Below are 18,874 nucleotides of genomic sequence, written 5' to 3' on the forward strand. Positions count from 1 at the left end.
TGGTAAGTGTGAGATGAGTTAAGTCTCACATTATTTTAGAAAAGTGGAGGTTTAACACTTTATAAGTGAGATGGCTCATAAATCGAATGTTTTATCAGGTTTTGGGTTAATGTAAGATGTCCAACAAATTTGTAAAGTTATTCTAAGTCCAATGTGGATGATCCCCCGCCCCTAGCTGCTCCCTCGTGTGACCCAACAACTTCCTACAGATTTACCTTGTTTTCTAGGGAAACTATAAGGGCCTGTTTTGTGCACAAGATGGAGAGACGGGATATGATAAAAATATCCTATTATACTTAAATATCTTATTGGTGCATCAATAGGAAAGGATAAACTAATTTACCTTTTGTTAATCCTATCATATTGTTCCTTTGTAATTTTAATCCTTATTTTAGACTGGGTTTGCAACCTGATATAACACACACGTGTGTTCCACTCCTTAAAGAACCCTTTTTTTGACACCCGCTCAATGCAACTATACTGTCGTTTTTATCATTTGTTTCGTAATTTCTAAACTATTGATTTTGTATACACCAAATCGCAACTATCCATTGTTAACTACACAGTATAATCTGCTTTTTTATTATATTTTGAGGTACCAACAATCCTTATTTATTTTATTCCATCTACAATTGGTATGATTCTATTCTAATCAAGGTTATCAAAACCGGACCGGACCGGCCGGTCGGACCGTGAATCGGTCATGAAAACGGTTCGGTTTTGAGCAAAAAACGGATAGGAAAATGACCGGCAAAAAACCGCATGAACCAGGGTCGAACCGGGACGAACCGGTGAACCGGTCGGGCGGTTCAAGCGGTTTTGCAGTTTTTTTTTAAAAAAAATAGGGCAAAACGACGTCGTTTTAACTTTTTTTTATTTTTTAAAAAAAATGAAACAAAACAACGACGTCCTAGGAATAGGAAAGATTTTTGTTTTTCATCTATTTTTCATTTGGTTTGAATTATAAATTTTATTTTATTTTGACTTGTGATATTTTATCTTTTTAATGTGTGAAATTATGAAATATTGAGCAATTATTCATATATTTTTATTTATATATTAATTAAAATATATATTTAATTAAAAACGATTCGACCCCGATTGAACCCGGTCCAACCAATTGAACCTTGAACCGGTGAGCTCGTCGGTTCGATGATCGGTCCGGTTCTGACAACCTTGATTCTAATTCACAATCGTTTCGTTTTTTATTTCTTCTTTTAAATAGATTAAAGTCTACCATGAAGATTATGATCGCCCTAACTTATTCCTGCCTCTAATTGTGGGAATATTTATTTTTATTTATTACCATGATTATTTCAAGTAACTATTGAGAATCTAAGACCCAAAATATAATGAATTCAAGCATTAATGCATGCTTAAAATATTATTAATTTTAATAATCATACTAGTCCCACACCCGTGCGATGCACGGGTGTTATGCGGTATTTTATATTATAATGTTGAAAAATCATTCGTATAAATTGAAATAATAAGTATTATGAAAATTATAATAATAACATCAATAAAAACAAAATAATAATAATAATAAAGTGATGTTCCTTAAAAAAAATATAATAAAGTGATGTAAATATAAGATAGATATTAAAGATGTGTTTATACATTTCGAAAAGATTACAATGGATCCTATTGCATCTACCAAAATAAGTTGGTAATCCATAAATTGTCATGTCACTATGAAAACGGTTTATGGTCATACTCATACACTGTGGTTAGATTAGTGGTTGCACAACTATCTAGGAATTATATATATCGATGCTTATACATTTAAAAAACTTATTTATACATCAGATTTGAAGTTACTTTGGTATCTTCTTCATTAACATTGATTAGCAATATCTTTAACTCATTCTTCAAAATAACTATGGAAATGACAACATATAATTGACCATGGAAAACAATCGATGTTGAAACATAAGTTTTTATTTATATTATAAATCTCATTGGAGGATTCTGAGTTGGATAAACTACTTTATTATCTCTTACAAAAAAACTACTGTATTATCGAATTTGACATTTATATTAATTTGAAACTTATTGGAGCAAAAATAAACCAACTTAACTCATACTCAAATATCGAATATGATAAAAATCATACAGGACATAACAACCATTAGTAAACTTTATTTTATCTATTTTTTTTACTAACATTAGAAAGTAGTCCTGACAATCGACCAACTCCTTATATTTACAAAGATTGGACAAAAGATTATTAGCAAAAACATTAACCTTTTTGAAAAAAAAAACAATAAAATACAAAAAATAATAAAATGAACAAAAAAATGTAAATGAATAATAACCCAAAATAATAATAATAATAATAATAATAATAATAATAATAATAATAATTACAATTAGTACCCCACATTAAATGAATGTAAGTGGATGATATGGCTAAATGAAAAGTTTTCATTGGTTTGTGGATTAGGGTTTAGATAGACAATTCCACAACTATCTAGGATTTATATATATAGATATTATCAATTCTATAATCGGTTTTTCAATTTGCTATATCAAAAAATTAAGGTTCAGACAAAACCTTAATTGTTTTTTACAAATAGACCTTAATTATTTTTACAAATAGTGTTACACATGCAAAATGCAAGCTTAATTGTACTATGTATTAGATCAAATAAACTTATTTAATACGAATTAAATTAATATGACCGAAAATTTCAACAATTTTTTTTTATGTAAACATGATTATTTATTTCAAGGAAAGTATTGGAATATTGAAAATCAAATCTCCAAAAAAAAAAAAACACCTAAGACCCAAAACATATAATTAAAAGATTAATACATGATCAAAAAGCTATCTATTTATTAATCGTTTATTATCAATTTCATAAAATTAAGGTTCAGACAAGACCTTAATTTTTTAAACAAATAGTGTTACACATGCAAAGTGCAAGCTTAATTACAGTATTTTTACAAGTACAATTTAAAACCTTGACCCCGTAATATTTGCTGACTTCAGCGGCACACTTGCTGAGGTCACACAATCCGGGCACCTCCCGTCCCATCTGACACACCTTATCTTGATTCTCAATGCTTGCTATTACATTATTGACAAAAAAATATATAAAAATTAGAAAATTAATTCACAAAAAATGTTTAGTTAGAGTACATAATTACAATAATGGCGGAACTAGAGGATGGTTGGGGTGGGCAACGATCACCCCCAAATAATAAAAAATTATAGGAAACTAGAAAGATAGAACATTGATTAAGAATATATGTTTATTAGTGTCAAAGATATATTCTGTTTTGAAAAATATAAACACAAGTATTTTTAATTAAAAACAATCATTCTCTTTTCGGTATACGTGTAATTGAATAAAACATAGTTTTATGATTATCAATTGGAAAATGCTAACTAGTGCCCCTGGGGCACTGGTTAAGGAGCTAAATAAGGTATGAATGTATTGGAAATTGTGTAATCTACTTTTTATAAGTATAAAAAATGCTCTTTTCAATGTAAAAATTACTCATTTTGGTATCCTTAACTAGTGCCCCGGGGGCACTGGTTAGCATGACCCTTATCAATTTTGTGGGTGTATTAGTTTCAGTGTTTTAAAAATCGGACTGGTCATCGAACCAGTGAGAGTACTAGGTCATTGGTTCATTGGGCGAATCACCGGGTCACTGGTTGAACCGCATGACACTAAACCGGATAAAACCGGATAACTCGGTTGAATAAATCGGTCTTCAATACAAAACTATATAAGTATTAAATAGGTCGAACTGGATGACCTGATGTCTAAAAATACAATTAAAATAATAATCTTCTTCATAAAAATATTCAAATCATAACAATGTATTTTATAACTAAATAAATTCATGTTATATTTTTATTTTTATGATCAACTTATGGTTATTATGAATTAATTTAATTTCACCACAAAAAGAAAAGAATTCAATTTTTTTAAGTAATATAATTTTTATATTTAATTTATATGTTATATTATAATTTTTAGTGACGAAAAAGTCCTATTTCCGCCTTACACCAATTTAACATATAAATTATAATAAATGAGTTTGATGTACCAAAGGTGTGGCTAAAGAGAGCAAGCAAAGACAACAACATTAGGAGAATGATTGCTTGCTTCATCTTGATTTTCTTGTCCTTAATATTCTTAAACGAAAGTCTATAAAATATTGAGACAATGTCAATATACATACATTTATATAGAAGCACCAGTAAGAGACTCGTCCGATAAGCATGGGTCGTAGCGTTATGTATATACTTTACGAAGTTACACTTTATTAAAGTTACGTTTTTTTTTTAATGTTACACTTTGTTAAAGTTCCAATTTTATTTATAGGTTATATTAAATGATAGCATATATTAAAATAAATTACTATATCAAGTTAGAATGAAAATAAATTAGAATGAAAAACAGTTTTTGTTATGTTATATCACGTTTTAGTATTGAAAATAAATTATTTTAATTTGCCTTAAAATAGTTAAAATGTAAAAATAAAATATCGACATTTATTTTTTTGGGTACAAATATAGCTAAAATTAATTTGAATTAAAATAATAACAGTAAAGGTAAAACGTTTTGAAAAAACGATAGTGTAACACCCTCATAATAAACATCTAGAAAGTTTCAAAAAAAAAAATAAACATCTAGAATCAGGGGCGGATCTACACTTGGCTGAGGGTGTGCAATTGCACTCCCTGAGTTTGCAAAATTACACCTATAATTCTAATGAAAATTGCACCCTGCATACCCTGAATATCTAGTGTTGCACCCACCCAATTTTTACTGCACCTACAGACTAAAAGACCGCGATGTGTCATCGTTTCCTCTACTTAGACTCTGTTTGGTAAAAATAGCTTACGACTGATAAGCTATAGCTTATGGCTGGTGGCTGATGACTGATAGTTGATAAGTTGATTGAAGTGTTTGGTAAAATTAGTAGTTCACCTGACTGATAAATGTAAAATGACATAAAATGACATCTTTAATTCAATAATTTTTTTTATTAAATTAATATTATTTAAGATACTTAGAATTTAATATTTTAAACTAATTTTTATATGTTGAATTTTTATATGAGTTACTTTGAGAATAAAAAATGTATTTGTGGAAAGTTATTGAATCGAAAAACCATCAGGAATTTAAAGGAAACGATTGGCTTTGTTATGGAAACTTCGAGTTTTATAGTTTCTGATGATCTTTTTGTGATGCCTAATCTTATTGGAACAAGTTTAAATCTCCTTCAGAAACATGGAGTCAATGATTATGATGTTTTTTTTTTTTTGAACGTAAAGTATCTACTCCATTTCATTCATAATAATATCACGAATACAAAGGGGAACATCAATGAAAATGTGGAAACTAGCTAAGGATGTGGCCTCTCTTGCTAATACATGAGCGACCTCATTGGCTTGTCTCCTAATATACTCAACCCGAGAGTTTCTAAAATGTGTGTTAAACATGGTCCTACAGTCCTTAATAATATCACCAAGCTCAGACTCATCTCTATTCTTACTATGAAATTTAGTTACAACAATTTGTGAGTCAAGCTCGAAATCCACATGCTCCAGTTGTAAATCTTGAATCCATTTCATGGCATGCAACAATCCCAACGCCTCACCAATGTCCACATTCATAATTGGAGAGAACCATTCCGTCTTAGCAAGTACAAAACTTCCTTGATCATCTCTAACACATACTCCTATACCCACTTTGTTGAGAATAGTGGAGAAGGATGCATCTATATTGCATTTGTACCTTCCAATAGATGGTTTGGACCACCTAGTACCCGCTATAGTTGGTTGAATTCTACTTTGCTTTCGTTTCATTTCTTGTGCTTGGTTCCAACCTGTTAAGAGATTAATGCCACAATCATACACAACATTGACCGATTCTACTTCATTTCTCCACAATTTATTGTTCCTATGTTGCCAAATACTCAAAAGCAAAACTGAGAAGAGTGAAAAGTGGTCTGCTGCCATATGTTGTGCTAGTTCAAGCACACATCCAGATACACTTGTAAAAGTGAAAAATAAAGAGGCAAGTTTTACTTAATATTATTTCCCAGCATTAGTTAAAAGTGAAATTTGTGCATTCAATATCTTAAAAAAATGTAAAAACGTATCTTTTCAACATTAATTATATCTTTGATTTCCTTTTTTAGTGTTTTTAACAAGTCCATATATATATGAGCACCGCCACTCTTTAGCACAACTCTATATACATATTTATAAATTCTATTCTTGCCTAATTTTCTGTTTTCTCTAACTAATTCTTCAATCTCTCGTTTTAATAGGTAGTCGATCTTCTCAAATTGTCTTTAATCTCAAAAACTCCTCTGTCGGACTTTATATTTAAAAAGGAACAGTTTGTTGATAATTTAGACCCAAGAAACCGATTTTGGGTTAGGACTGGTGAAGAAAAGGAACTATCAGATAAAATGGTTGTGAAAGTAGTGAGAAGAAAATCAAACGAACAGATTTTGTTTGTTGAAGCTGAAGAAGATTTTGCGGACTTTGTTTTTAGTTTTCTCACCTTTCCCTTGGGAGGAGTGTTGCGTATGCTCCAAGGATTCTCTTCCATATTCTCCATTGATAAATTATATAGGAGCGTGACTGAATTGAGTTCAAACAAAGGTTTATGGTCACAGGAATTTAAAGTCTTGCTAACGAATCCTTCCATTTCCAGGCAATTGGAACTCAGGCATCAGATATTACCGATACGTACTAGCAACTATAAGGAATCCATCAAATTATATAATTTTGTTGATCCTAAATCCCCTAATTCTGGAGGATATGCTAATGGACCAATAACATTTATGGTGACAGACGACATGGTTGTGACTCCAATGTCATCCATTGATGCTATTTCATATCTTGAAAGAATGAAGGTCCCCCTTAATGATGTGGAGGAAATAGTCGTTAATATTGGCCAAAAAGAGGTAAACAGGAGCGTCGTGTTAGTAGCACTGTCTTTCATTTTAATATTTCTTGTATTAGATTCATTCATAACAACTCACCATATTTGATTTCATGTGGTTGCAGGGTCTCAGCATTCTAAAAGCTTCATTGACCTCAACATCTGATGTTTTGACGAACAGCCTCAACCAGTACATAGGTTAGTACAGTATTCATCCAAGCAAAACCACATCATACATTTGTCTATAAAACCATTACAGAGGAGAAAAGGCCAATTGTTTTCTTCTACTCTAATCGTAGGTGCTACACAATTGATAGTAGTTGGACACTATAATTTGAACAGAATGGGGACCTGAGTGCAATAAGGGAGTCGAGAAGAGCAAAATTCATAAAAATTATTACTTTAATGATCATCCAAATCCATTAAATTGAAATGATTGTTTAATTGTTTACTAATAAAGTTGAGTTGCACAAGCTAGACTTCAGAATTTACCTAATTGACCCTCACAGCAACAAACAACAAAAGTTTGTTCTTGGATTTTGCCGTTCGTTGTCAACATGATGCCGTGTATTTTTTTAATTTTTTTTTTGAAAATTTGGTATCCGGTCTTAGGACCGACTAATCCAAGAGGACTAATCCCACCGCCCACTTGCGGGGATCCTATTTAAAGCCAGAGTTTTTTTTTTTCTCTGTATGGACTTAGCCCACCGAAATTGGCACAGTGGGAATCGAACCTGAGAGACCCAAGCCAACACCACTCGACCAAACATGGATTATCATGCCGTGTATTAAAGAGCGTGGACCATTTACAACGTTCATATCACATTTGACACATCTTAGTTATTTCTATAATCCAAAATTCTAATTCCTTAATGACAAAGTTAAACCCACATATATAATGCACCGAATTCCATAACATAGTCTCTGTCTAAGCCATCTCAACCATCATGGAACAACAACCACTTCTATCTGGTAAAATTTCAATATTTTTTTTCACATAAATTTTCAATTTTTATCACTGATCTTGAATTTTTATCATGATTTTGATTCTGGGTAATTTTTGTGTTTTGTTGAATTAGAACAAAAAAATGATTTGGTTGGGAATCAGAGTGGAAATTGGAGCTCGTATCAGTATCTGGGTCGAACAGGTTCTGCAATACCTACTGGTTCATTGACTGGAACTCATGTAAGTGTTGATGAAATTCGATCTGCTGCTGCTGTTTCTTCTTCTGTAGGCTACTATCCTCCTGTTCATGGGGCTTTGGTTGGATCACCTGAGCCTGATCCTACAGGTAGTGCTCTTATTGTTTATGATTATGATTATTTTTGTGTCTCTTTTCAGTTATGATGATTGGTTTTGATTTGTATTTTTATTATCATTTTGATGACTGATTGCTGGAAATGTAGACACATATACATTTAATTAAATGTCATAAATTCATAATGATTGGTGAAATTATAGAGTCCAAAGCTATGAAGCATGACTCCTCGGATTAGGCATGTCCGTTGTGCGACACCGACAGGATACTGACACTTATGTGATTGCATTGAATTGTGTCATTTTCTCAAATTATTATGTGTGTCGTCGTGTCCGTGTACGTGCCGTGTCAGGATTTCATGCTTCATAGGTCCAAAGTACAAAGTGGCAATTTTTGCAGTGTTGTCAAATAATGGCTATTTTGTTGCCATAGTGTTATAGCATAGCAGAATTTCAGCAAACCACTATTGTCACACGATATGCGATTTAGCACAAAATTTTGCCATTTGTCAAATAGTAGCTATAGCATAGTAGCCTAGCAGAATTTGAACAAACAACTATTTCCCGTGATACATGATTGACAACATTGCATTTATTCTTGAATAGGGGGAATTTGTTTTATTTTTATTAAGCGATGTCTTTTATAATTGTGAGGCAAATAGAGTTACTAGATTTTCTTATTTAAGATATGTCGCAGAAGGGTTTTTTTCATATGTATAAACATGGATGTTAAATACATTGCTTGTTGCAGTGCAAGCTCCTGTCCATCAAGGCGGATATGGAGGAGATTATGGTGGACCAAGACCTGAAGTCCAGAGGTATAATTACTTAAACTGTGTCTGTGAAAGATGTGTTAAAATGATATATACTGCATGAAGTAGCTAGATTACATACTTTCATATATTTGCATTGGAACTGCTCCAATTCATTAGTACGTTGCCGCTCTGCCTTTACATGTGTAAGACATTAGCAATGGCTTCAAAATATCTTAAAAATGGCAATAGCTCAAAAGTTTAGATCTCTTTGATTGACTATGACCTTTGAGGAACTAAGTTTTTTTTTTTTTTTGAATGGCAAATTGTTAGTTGTCAGTATATTACAATGTTATGTTAGTTTTTCTCCTTGGCAGGACTTGAACCCTGTACCTCCAACTCTTAAACCCTTAACTCAACTAGCTTAACCAGTTGAGCTACCCATCCCACCCCCTTTGAGGAACTAAGATGCTTTTGCAACTTTGATTTGTATTGTTAAATATATCTGATCTGGATCATGGTGTTATGCCTCTTTCATATTGATTTCACACAAATAATTGAAATTGTATATATACATCGTGAAGCAACTAATTATATGATCTATTTGCAGTTAAAATGCTCCAAATGCATAAAAATTAGGTTGCCATCATTTAATTTATTTTAGAAATTTCTTGTTCAAAAAATTTATTTTAGAAATTGTAATATATCACAAGGGTTGGGATGAGAGTGAAACTAGCATGGTTGATTAAGATAAACTTCTAATCATGTTTGATTTCATTGAAGTATGTCTTGTTTCCGGTAACTGGTTACCGAATTAGCTTATTACTTTCAAGGCTTGTTCTGGTAAAGCATATTATACATGTCTAATTTAACTAAAAAAGTGTCTTCTAATCCTCTATTTTCTCTAAAGTGTAACCTATTCAATAAAGCCCTTAATGATAAAAATTTCTCGAGTTGAATACTCCAGCACTATATTGGGAAATAATTTTGTCAAATGGATAACTCACTTATAGGGAAAATTTGGATGAAGTAGAGATACGAGAGTTGCTCATTGATCATGTTGGTCATCGTTGTTGTTGGGGTAGCCGTCCTGCTCGAACATGGAAGATTCATGCAGTGGAAGACTGTAATGTTTATGTTGGAACTCTCGATACGTTCATAGAAGAAAGAGAGATCATAAAGGAGACAGAGCCATACCTTGGTAGCAGTATTGATGGAAAGGATAAGGGACCCGAACTTAGTATTTGGGAATTGGATCTAAGGTCTCAGTTCCCTGTTCTATTTGTACCCTCCAAAGAAGTGCGTGAAAAGATTCCCCATTCTGAAGTTATTGAGAAATGCTCAGGTAAATTCATTATTTACATCTCAAAGTTTCACAAATCAAATTTCATGTATTTAAGCTGCTATTTTCTTAATATTTATTTTTACCTTCCAATTAAAACCCGTAAATTATTTTCAGATTGTACCGGGCGAGGAGGGATAGTCTGTAGTACATGCAATGCGGACCAAGAACCTGGACATTATAAAGAAAATCAGATGACTCAATGTCCTAGTTGTTATGGAAGGGGTTTGATTGCTCACAAAGATGGTTCTGACACACTGTAAGTAGTTTGTTTGCTTATATTTTGTATGTAGGTTAGATGATTGATTGCTCTATTTTCCATAAAATGAAATACTGAAAATAAAAAATTCAAATGTTGAATTCAAGCTTTGGTCAAATGTCTATTCTGCATTGCCTTTTGTGAAGCTGGAAGTTTATACTCACAATTGAAATGCTCAATTAACTTAAGTATGAAATGTTGTGTAACAGAAGTGGCTCAATTTACATGTTCTTGCAGATGTGTGAAATGTAATGGTAAAGGGAAGCTTCCTTGTGCAACCTGTGGATCTCGTGGATTGCTTAAGTGTGAAACGTGTAATGGAACCGGTTCTCTTTTAGCACGCAGTGTAGCCATTGTTAAATGGTATGTTAATCTGCTCGTGTCTAGTTTGTTTACTTTTACTAACTAGAATGGTAAAAATATGCGCTTGCATGGAATAACGTTCCTTAAATTTAATGTAGTTGTTGGAGGTACTCATTTGGTTGGTTTTGGTTCTATAATTTTCAATAAAATATTTCATTTTTAAACTAGTGAAATATGCATTGAAAATATGTTGAGTAAATTGCATCATCAGTTGTTATGAACTATTATGTGTACTAAAATAAAATTTCAATTTTGCAAGCTCATTACTTGATAGAGTTTTTTTTTTTTAAAGTTATTAATGGTATTTTATAAAACTGAATGGTCTTTATATATTCAAGATAAATATTCTGTATTGTTGGTAAGTACTTGTGGTGACCCCAAATATTGAGGAACAAAAGGCCTGTGTTTAATTTGATGTTTGAGCATTACTGCTCAATCCCTTTCACAGATTTGAAATCCATCACTAGAAACAGATTATATTAAATATGGTAAAATTATAAGATTCATTTTGCAGTATCATACAACTTCATGTATCTGACCTTTTTTTAAGATGCTCCTAGTCCTGCAATTTTAGTTTGATATTCTTAAACATTGACTTCTTTTAGCGACAATACTAATTGTAAACATCTGCGCATTTACAGGAGGACACTTTCAACTCGGAAAGTAAATGCAACTAGAGGAGCAGCGTCAGTACCAGACGAGGTTTTCCATAGATCCCAAGGGGTTCAATTATGCAACACTCAGGCTTACCAATGTACTCCCGCCTTTTTCGCTGATTCTTATTTTCTCAACAAATTTTCTTCTGAAGTCATTGCTGAGAGAGCTCAAGTACCTACCACTGCAAGAGTCATTTGTGAAAGACATACAATCTCAGTTGTTCCAGTAACTCGCGTCACCATGTCTCATCGCCGGCAATCCTTCAGTTTCTATATTGTAGGATATAACAGGGACGTTTACTTAAAGGATTATTACCCCTCTAGATATTGTTGGGGCTTGTGTCCTTGTTTGGAGTGGTTGAAGTTGTGATGTCTTAAGGTTGTACATGTTCTCTTTTGTTTGTTCTGAATAATAGCAGAAACATGTTTTTGGTTTGAGGGTTTTGTACACTATGTTGTTTGGATCGCTTAATACTTGTTCTAGCAGTATTATCATTTGGCATGTACGGATAACAGCTATGCATTACATTTATTTTATGAAATAAAGCCAAATTCGGGTTTATATTTTGTTTGTTTAATTATTCATGGCTTGTTTGGATCGCTTATGTTCTATCAAATTTTCTTAGGCTTCATTTGAATTTCTTTGCTGCTAAGATACCTAGCTAAGAGTTGTAGCAGAATATTGCAAGAATAATATAATCAGTAGGCAGCATTTCGCATGCCGCATCATCGTGTGGACTTTAGGAGCTTCCTGGTGTGCATTTCGAGTTGTATGTTGTGGAGGAGAGTAATTTCCTTCGCTAGTGCAATCTTCATTTGAAATATTCAGGTTGTGGAGACTCTGCCAGCAACAATAATAGGTCGCTTTGGATTAGGATAGATTGTGGCAGTGGAGGTGGCCATGGTTGGGAAGGCGTGCCTTCGCATTTTGGATTTCTACACTTAGGCCTATGCACAAGAAACCCTTTATTCAATATTTATTTGCACTTGACATGATGACATGCTTCCTATAAAAAAAAAAAAAAAAGACATGATGACATACTTTTGTGAAGAAGCCCTTTCTTCAACTAGTTCCAAGAAGGTTGTTTATGCCATAAGAAAATAGTATGAACAATAGAATTTGCACTAACAAAACTCACGCTTAAAGAAGAGGAAGTACAAATTGATGAAAAATTCTCAATCCAAGTATGATTTGACTTGCTCATACCTAACAATGAGAAGAATTTGGCAGATATAGTTTGCTTCAAAAGAGGATAAAAACCTTTGAATTGGATCTTGTTCAAAGAGAAGTGATTCTCCTTGATGAAATCTTTCACTATAATAATGCTATCATTTTGAAGCTTACTAAGTTCTAAATCTTGAAATGATTCAAAGAGTTTTAGTTCCATTAAATTGGAATTTGGCTCATATTTAAAGTATCGAGAAGTGAAAATTTTGGGATACGAACCACAACCCTTCAATAATATTCCTAGTAGCTATCAATTGAGTGACATTTAAAGAACGCGTACTAGTTAGTAAAGTAGAAAAATCAAGAGTTGAATTGTAAATACTCACGATTTTTTATTCATGTGCAATAACACCAATCGTTAATTTGTTAATCAATTGATATCATTCACTTTACTATTTAAAATGGATTGCTCATTTCAGAAGAGTCTTGTCAACTAGGTATCATTTGGCCTAACTTTTTTTCCTCTTTTTTTCCCTTAAAAGTAACAAGCTAGGCCAAACAATAATTTTTAATAGCTCTAGTAAGAAAAAAAAAACAGCTTCTATATTTTAATAAATATTCTAATATATTATCAAACATATTTTTTAACTGTGTTATAATTATAATAATAATAAAAACAACTTTTAACTTACCAAACAACTTTAATTTTTAGTTTTAAAGCTATTATTTCTAATTTTATGGTTAAAATAACTTCTACACCTAAAAAAATATGCCAAAAATCACCAAATGACGTTTTCAAAAAAGTTGAGGAATTTAATTTTTTTTTTTTATTATGGGTGTTTTTGGCTAAAATAACCCCAAACCCCATAAAATCTCATTTATATATAAAAAAAAACATATGGAAAGTTACAACCTCACAACTTTTATACGAAAATAGAGATACTTTTACCAATACGGCGGAACTACGGGTGGCTGGTCCAACAATGGGAAAGTACTATAATAGCCCAAGTAATTTTTTAAAATTACAAATGTATACTTCAAGTATACTCTCCGTGACAATATATAATATCAATATAGAAGCTAGCATGGCGGTTAAGAATGAATACTGACAGTATCAAAGGTGTATGCAATTTTTTCTCCCGCAACTGCGATCAAGAGGGGGCTGGAACCACTTGATGTCAGAACTGACTCCCGAACCAGATTCAACTGGTGGTGAAAAAAAAAAAAAAGGTGTATGCAATTTAGCTTTTTTTATGATCAATTTATGCTTATTGTGAATTAAAAAAATTTGTCACTGCAAAAAAAAAAATTTTAAAGGTGTATATTATAACTTTTTAGTGTCCCATCCAAAAAAATTCATAGTTCCGCCACAGTTTACCACACCATTTTATTTTTTTTACACATTAGGATGGTTAAATTCAATCTTCAAAAATAAAATTTGTTTTATTTTATCCTTTGTCACGGACTTAAAAAGAAATTGGACAGGAGAAGTTTATAAAAGAAACGTAGGGTGTGAAAAGAAGCTTATAAAAAACCTAAAACTTGATAGCGATTTAAGAGTGTTTGGCTCATACAGGCCCAAACCGAATGCAAATATCAGAGGTTCCAAACAGCGCCTAGGGTTTACAGTTCTATAAATACCAAAAATTCAGGCTCTTCTATTCTCACACGCAGTTTCTAACCATTACCAAATCCGAGGTATAATTCTTTATCTTTTAATCTTCAATATCTTTGATCTTTTATATTTTGTGTTTACATTTTTGAGCATCAGTGATGAGCAACTATAATTCGTTATCCTTGCACTTTGATTGTTAGTGAAGAAAACTATGGGGAATTATTACTCTGAGATGCTCTTTTTATATGTTTCTCTTAATCATCTATTCTAAAGTTTTTTATTTTGTTTATTTTTGTGTTTATGTTTCTTGTTTGGTTTGATTTATAGATCTGTGATGTTATTTTAAACTGCGTTATCTATCTGAAACCTCGCTAGAGGAATTGAGGATAATTTTATATGCTGAGATCTAAGCTTCAAAACACATTTTTTTGCTTCGTTTGATTTTTTCCAATGGTTGGAAAATTATTAATTAGACCATAATTTATGTACAAGTTATAAAATAAAGGTTTTTATAAATGTCTCATTTGATAATTTTTTTTTTGTTATTCGCTATGGTTTGTGATGGCTATAATTATTTTTTACAATTAGAGTAAGGTGAATATGATGAGAACAATAATAAAAGATGTCTGATCATCAAATACTATGTATTTGGTATGATCGAACTTATTATCGCTACGTTCTTTCTGATTCATCTTCCATTGTTGTTTGTTACATTTCCTTTCCATTCAACTTTCTTTATTGAATTATTTTGAATTTCAATTTTCTTTCATTTTTGTTTCAACATTCTTTCATGTTTTAGAACAGGTGTTATCATTTGTTGTCTGATTTGTTTCAGTTTTATTTGAATCAAATTCAATGAATTTTGTACGCAAGTAAAAAGATTGGTTGTCACCGATACAATATTAGTAAATAGTACTCCCTCTGTCCCAAAATATAAGGGAAAATTGGTCAACTAAAATTGATGTATCTAGTCCAAATTTTTAACTAAATACATCAACTTTCTTTGACCAATTTTCCCTTATATTTTGGGACAGAGTAGTACGTGCGGTTGGTATTAGTGATGAAATGAGTTTATTGACAATTTGTATTAATAAGTTATCATTAGTTTTCTAATGTATGACATATATAATATATCATATATTAGGAAACTAATGTTATCTTGTTTATACAAATTGTATTGACTTATCATGTCATTAATGCTAATAACTCACATTATTGTTAGTTAATATATACACATACTATCAGTTACTTATATCTCTTGAAGAATGTAAATGCAAGTATCAATTATTTTGCATGTATTTCCATATTTGATTTAATGAAAATTGGACCTCACAAGAATAAACAGAAATCATTTTCATTTGATTTCGCTAGAATAATTTTCTGACTTATAAATATAATGATTGGTTAGTTGACATATTGAATTGACGATAACTTGTATTAATTTTTCTGAAATCTATTACTTGCAACAGCCATGGATCCTTTGCCTGAGCCTGTGAGTTACCTTTGTGGTGACTGTGGAGTGGAGAATACCCTGAAGCCAGGCGATGTTATTCAGTGCCGGGAATGTGGTTATAGAATCCTGTACAAGAAGCGCACTCGTCGCATTGTCCAATATGAGGCCCGTTAATAAGTTTTTGAGGACCTTGACATGTAATCTCTATGAATCATCTTCAAAACATTATTAGAATCTCTGATCTGTATAAATTGTAAGAACACCTTTTGGTTACAATGGGATAACTCTGCTTATTTCACTGTGCTGTTGCATTTTTTGTTGGTATTGTTTTATGTTTCTTATCAATACTGTGATTATCATATTTTCAATTATCTTATCCTTGTTTAGAATCATCCTTAAGAAATGTTTTTGTTTGGGGGTTATATCCATGTCTATTAGGTTGATTTGATGGGTAAATTTTATTTCAATCCAAATGTTTGATAGCAAGAGCTGAAAGGATTAATTTTCTTCTTTGCTTGCACTCCAAATAAGGAGCGAGTACTAATGACTAATGAGAGGAATTTTGGAGATTTTAATTTTCTTCTAATGTTCTAGGACAAGTGATTTGTGCATTGTAATTCTCTAGATTATCTCAAATATTGAGAATATGAGTTGTTAAATGGCAATATTAGCATTCATAGGTGCGCATATCTATAAAAAAAATGGTGCAACAATTATAGAATTTAATTTCAAGTTTTTTATTTTTGATAATTTATTTTTAAGTTTATTTAATTCTAAGAATAAAATTTGTATTGATTTCTCAATATCATAGATGTTGAATTTTTTATTTTTTTTTATTTCTATGAGAATAAAATAGAACTACAATGACTACCCATTTTTTTCAATTTAATTTTTCAATTTTTAAACTTTAGGTTTTAATATTTCCTAAATTATCTAGAAAAGCTAATTAGTATTTGTATATAATAATATTTGTAGTAATAAGATGATTTTCTAGAAAAGCTAATTAGGAGGATGATTTTTGAAACCATTACTAATGAGTTTTTTTACGGAAAAAAGTGTTAAATAAAAGGCTTAGGTTTATTTGGTCCAACAAGTAATTTTTTTTTTTTGAAAAAAATTAGTTTTTTAAGACAATATGGTCAAAATACAGAAATTAATCATAAAATAATAAAGAAAATACAAAATATTGCATTGAAATAATCCCAAAATTCTGTATTGGATTTAAGTGAGTTTGGGCTCATGTATCGTTTTTAGGATCCAATCCAATAAGAGAAAAATCCAATAATCGCTAGGGTTTTACGCTGTTCTATAAATCGTTAAAACCCTCTCTCCACAAACAGTCTTCAACTAAATTCTCTTTCATCAAAGTTTCTCCTCCGATTCTTTCGCTATTTCAAGGTATAATCCTGTTGTCCGCATTCTAATTTTCAATCGTTTTCTGACGTTAAGTTTCTTGTGATGTTCAATTCTAAATTTCTACTAGTTCGTTATACTTCTCTTACTATAATTCTGAAACCACAAAAGATCCAATTTGATGTGAAATCTATTAGGTTGAAAACAATTTTAGCTTTTGTCACTTTGGTTTGTTTAGTTTAATTTGATTTATTTGCTCTTTTGGAATTCAACATTAGGGTTTAACATTAGGGTTCAACATGATTGCATGCTCTGAAATTTTAATTTTAAATTGGATCACCGATTAAAACATTTAATAATTCATCTCTGTTTCTTAGAATGATTATAGTTTATTTTCACAATTAAAGAAAGATGAAGATGATAACATGGTTCAATCAAAATTTTCACAAATATTTTTCTAAACCTCTGGTTCTGTCAAAATTGTACCTCACATGCTTTGAATGTATTAGCTTCCTCTTGAATTGAATTCATGATAACATGCATTAAGTTTTCTGCAGGTCTGTTACTTAAACCAGTCATGGATCCTCAGCCTAAGCCTGTCCATTATCTCTGTGGTGAATGCGCAGCAGAGACTCCCCTGAAATCTGGCGATGTTGTTGAGTGCTCTGAGTGTCATTCTAGAATCCTTTACAAGAAGCGCACACATCGCATTATCCAATACGAGGCACGTTAAGAAGATTGCGAGGAGCTTAGCAAGTAATCTGCAAATCAACCTTAAAAAATGTAAAAATCTTATCAGTACAAATTTTGTTAGTATCACTTTTTAGTGATGGGATAGTTCCACTATGCGGTTGAATTTTGTTTTGGATTATGTCACAATGTTTTCTGCCATCTATTACTATAATCTGTCTGTGTAGTTTTTGCATATTAAAAATGGTGTAAACCCCTCTACAATGATCTATAATATTTTCTGAAATATTCAATATGAAAATAAACGATTTTCATATTTGTTTGTTTGTGCATTCTCATGACTAAATAAACTAAATGTCATATTACTTAATGATATGATGTGTGTATTATTGAAAGTCTTCCATAGTGAAGTATGTTAATTGGTCTCTAGTACAACACCCGTTTTTTGTAAGAAAGTCGAAAGCAAAATTGCGTTCGCGCAAAGTATAGCGAACTACGACCTCTTAAACTTTCTATGGAAAATGCCTATAATTCTTAAATATTGTTGGATTTCGAGCGTCTTGTTTTGAATGGAAAAGTAGATATTGAACATTATACATTTGATTAAAATATAATGTACAATCCACTTGTGTGGTGGCTCATATTTTAATGTGATGTTTCATTGGGTCCTCTTTTGACTCAATAATGGTATCTGAGCCGATGGCTCGACCAACTTTTTTGTATTGAAAGTCCCCCTAACAAAGTGGTGGTGGTTATATGTTGTGTCTCGTTGGTGTTGATTCCAATGACATTACAAGTATATGCAGATGAAAAAACTTTCATTTGAGGAAAAACACATATGAATGGATGAGGAATGCTAGGGTCACACCCTCTAACACACCCCTTAAACACACTCCAATTTATTTATGACACATCACTCATTTCTTTTTAGCTTTTACCTGATGACCGGATTTGCAAGTGAAGAGAGAGAGTTTAACTTTTAATTATTTTTAATATTATTATTATTATTTGGATTTAACTTCTCATCTTCCACCTTCAGTTT

The 18,874-nt window shown here is 31.5% G+C and overlaps 3 protein-coding genes and 3 non-coding genes across 6 annotated transcripts; all 6 read left to right on the forward strand.

Annotated features, from left to right (window-relative positions):
• Positions 1-7,742: 7,742 nt before the first annotated feature.
• Positions 7,743-12,115, forward strand: LOC123888432 (protein SSUH2 homolog). Its single transcript, XM_045937495.1, has 7 exons — positions 7,743-7,895; positions 8,003-8,215; positions 8,933-8,999; positions 9,947-10,278; positions 10,393-10,534; positions 10,772-10,897; positions 11,539-12,115. The coding sequence occupies exons 1-7, from the start codon at positions 7,871-7,873 to the stop codon at positions 11,921-11,923; spliced, it is 1,290 nt and encodes a 429-aa protein (XP_045793451.1). The 5' UTR covers positions 7,743-7,870; the 3' UTR covers positions 11,924-12,115.
• Positions 12,116-14,264: 2,149 nt separating this feature from the next.
• On the forward strand, positions 14,265-16,087 carry LOC123888433 (DNA-directed RNA polymerases II, IV and V subunit 12). Its single transcript, XM_045937496.1, has 2 exons — positions 14,265-14,419; positions 15,806-16,087. Exon 2 carries the CDS (start codon positions 15,808-15,810, stop codon positions 15,961-15,963), a length of 156 nt encoding a protein of 51 aa, XP_045793452.1. The 5' UTR covers positions 14,265-14,419; positions 15,806-15,807; the 3' UTR covers positions 15,964-16,087.
• Positions 14,483-14,574, forward strand: LOC123893361. The gene has a single exon (XR_006803464.1). It is a non-coding gene; the product is annotated as a small nucleolar RNA snoR26 (small nucleolar RNA).
• On the forward strand, positions 14,659-14,747 carry LOC123893362. The gene has a single exon (XR_006803465.1). It is a non-coding gene; the product is annotated as a small nucleolar RNA snoR27 (small nucleolar RNA).
• Positions 14,929-15,030, forward strand: LOC123893338. The gene has a single exon (XR_006803444.1). It is a non-coding gene; the product is annotated as a small nucleolar RNA R32/R81/Z41 (small nucleolar RNA).
• Positions 16,088-16,993: 906 nt separating the features above from the next.
• LOC123888434 (DNA-directed RNA polymerases II, IV and V subunit 12-like) lies at positions 16,994-18,164 on the forward strand. Its single transcript, XM_045937497.1, has 2 exons — positions 16,994-17,187; positions 17,700-18,164. Exon 2 carries the CDS (start codon positions 17,720-17,722, stop codon positions 17,873-17,875), a length of 156 nt encoding a protein of 51 aa, XP_045793453.1. The 5' UTR covers positions 16,994-17,187; positions 17,700-17,719; the 3' UTR covers positions 17,876-18,164.
• Positions 18,165-18,874: the final 710 nt, after the last annotated feature.

Source organism: Trifolium pratense, linkage group LG6 (assembly GCF_020283565.1).
Source record: "Trifolium pratense cultivar HEN17-A07 linkage group LG6, ARS_RC_1.1, whole genome shotgun sequence".
NCBI classification, from domain to species: Eukaryota; Viridiplantae; Streptophyta; class Magnoliopsida; order Fabales; family Fabaceae; genus Trifolium; species Trifolium pratense.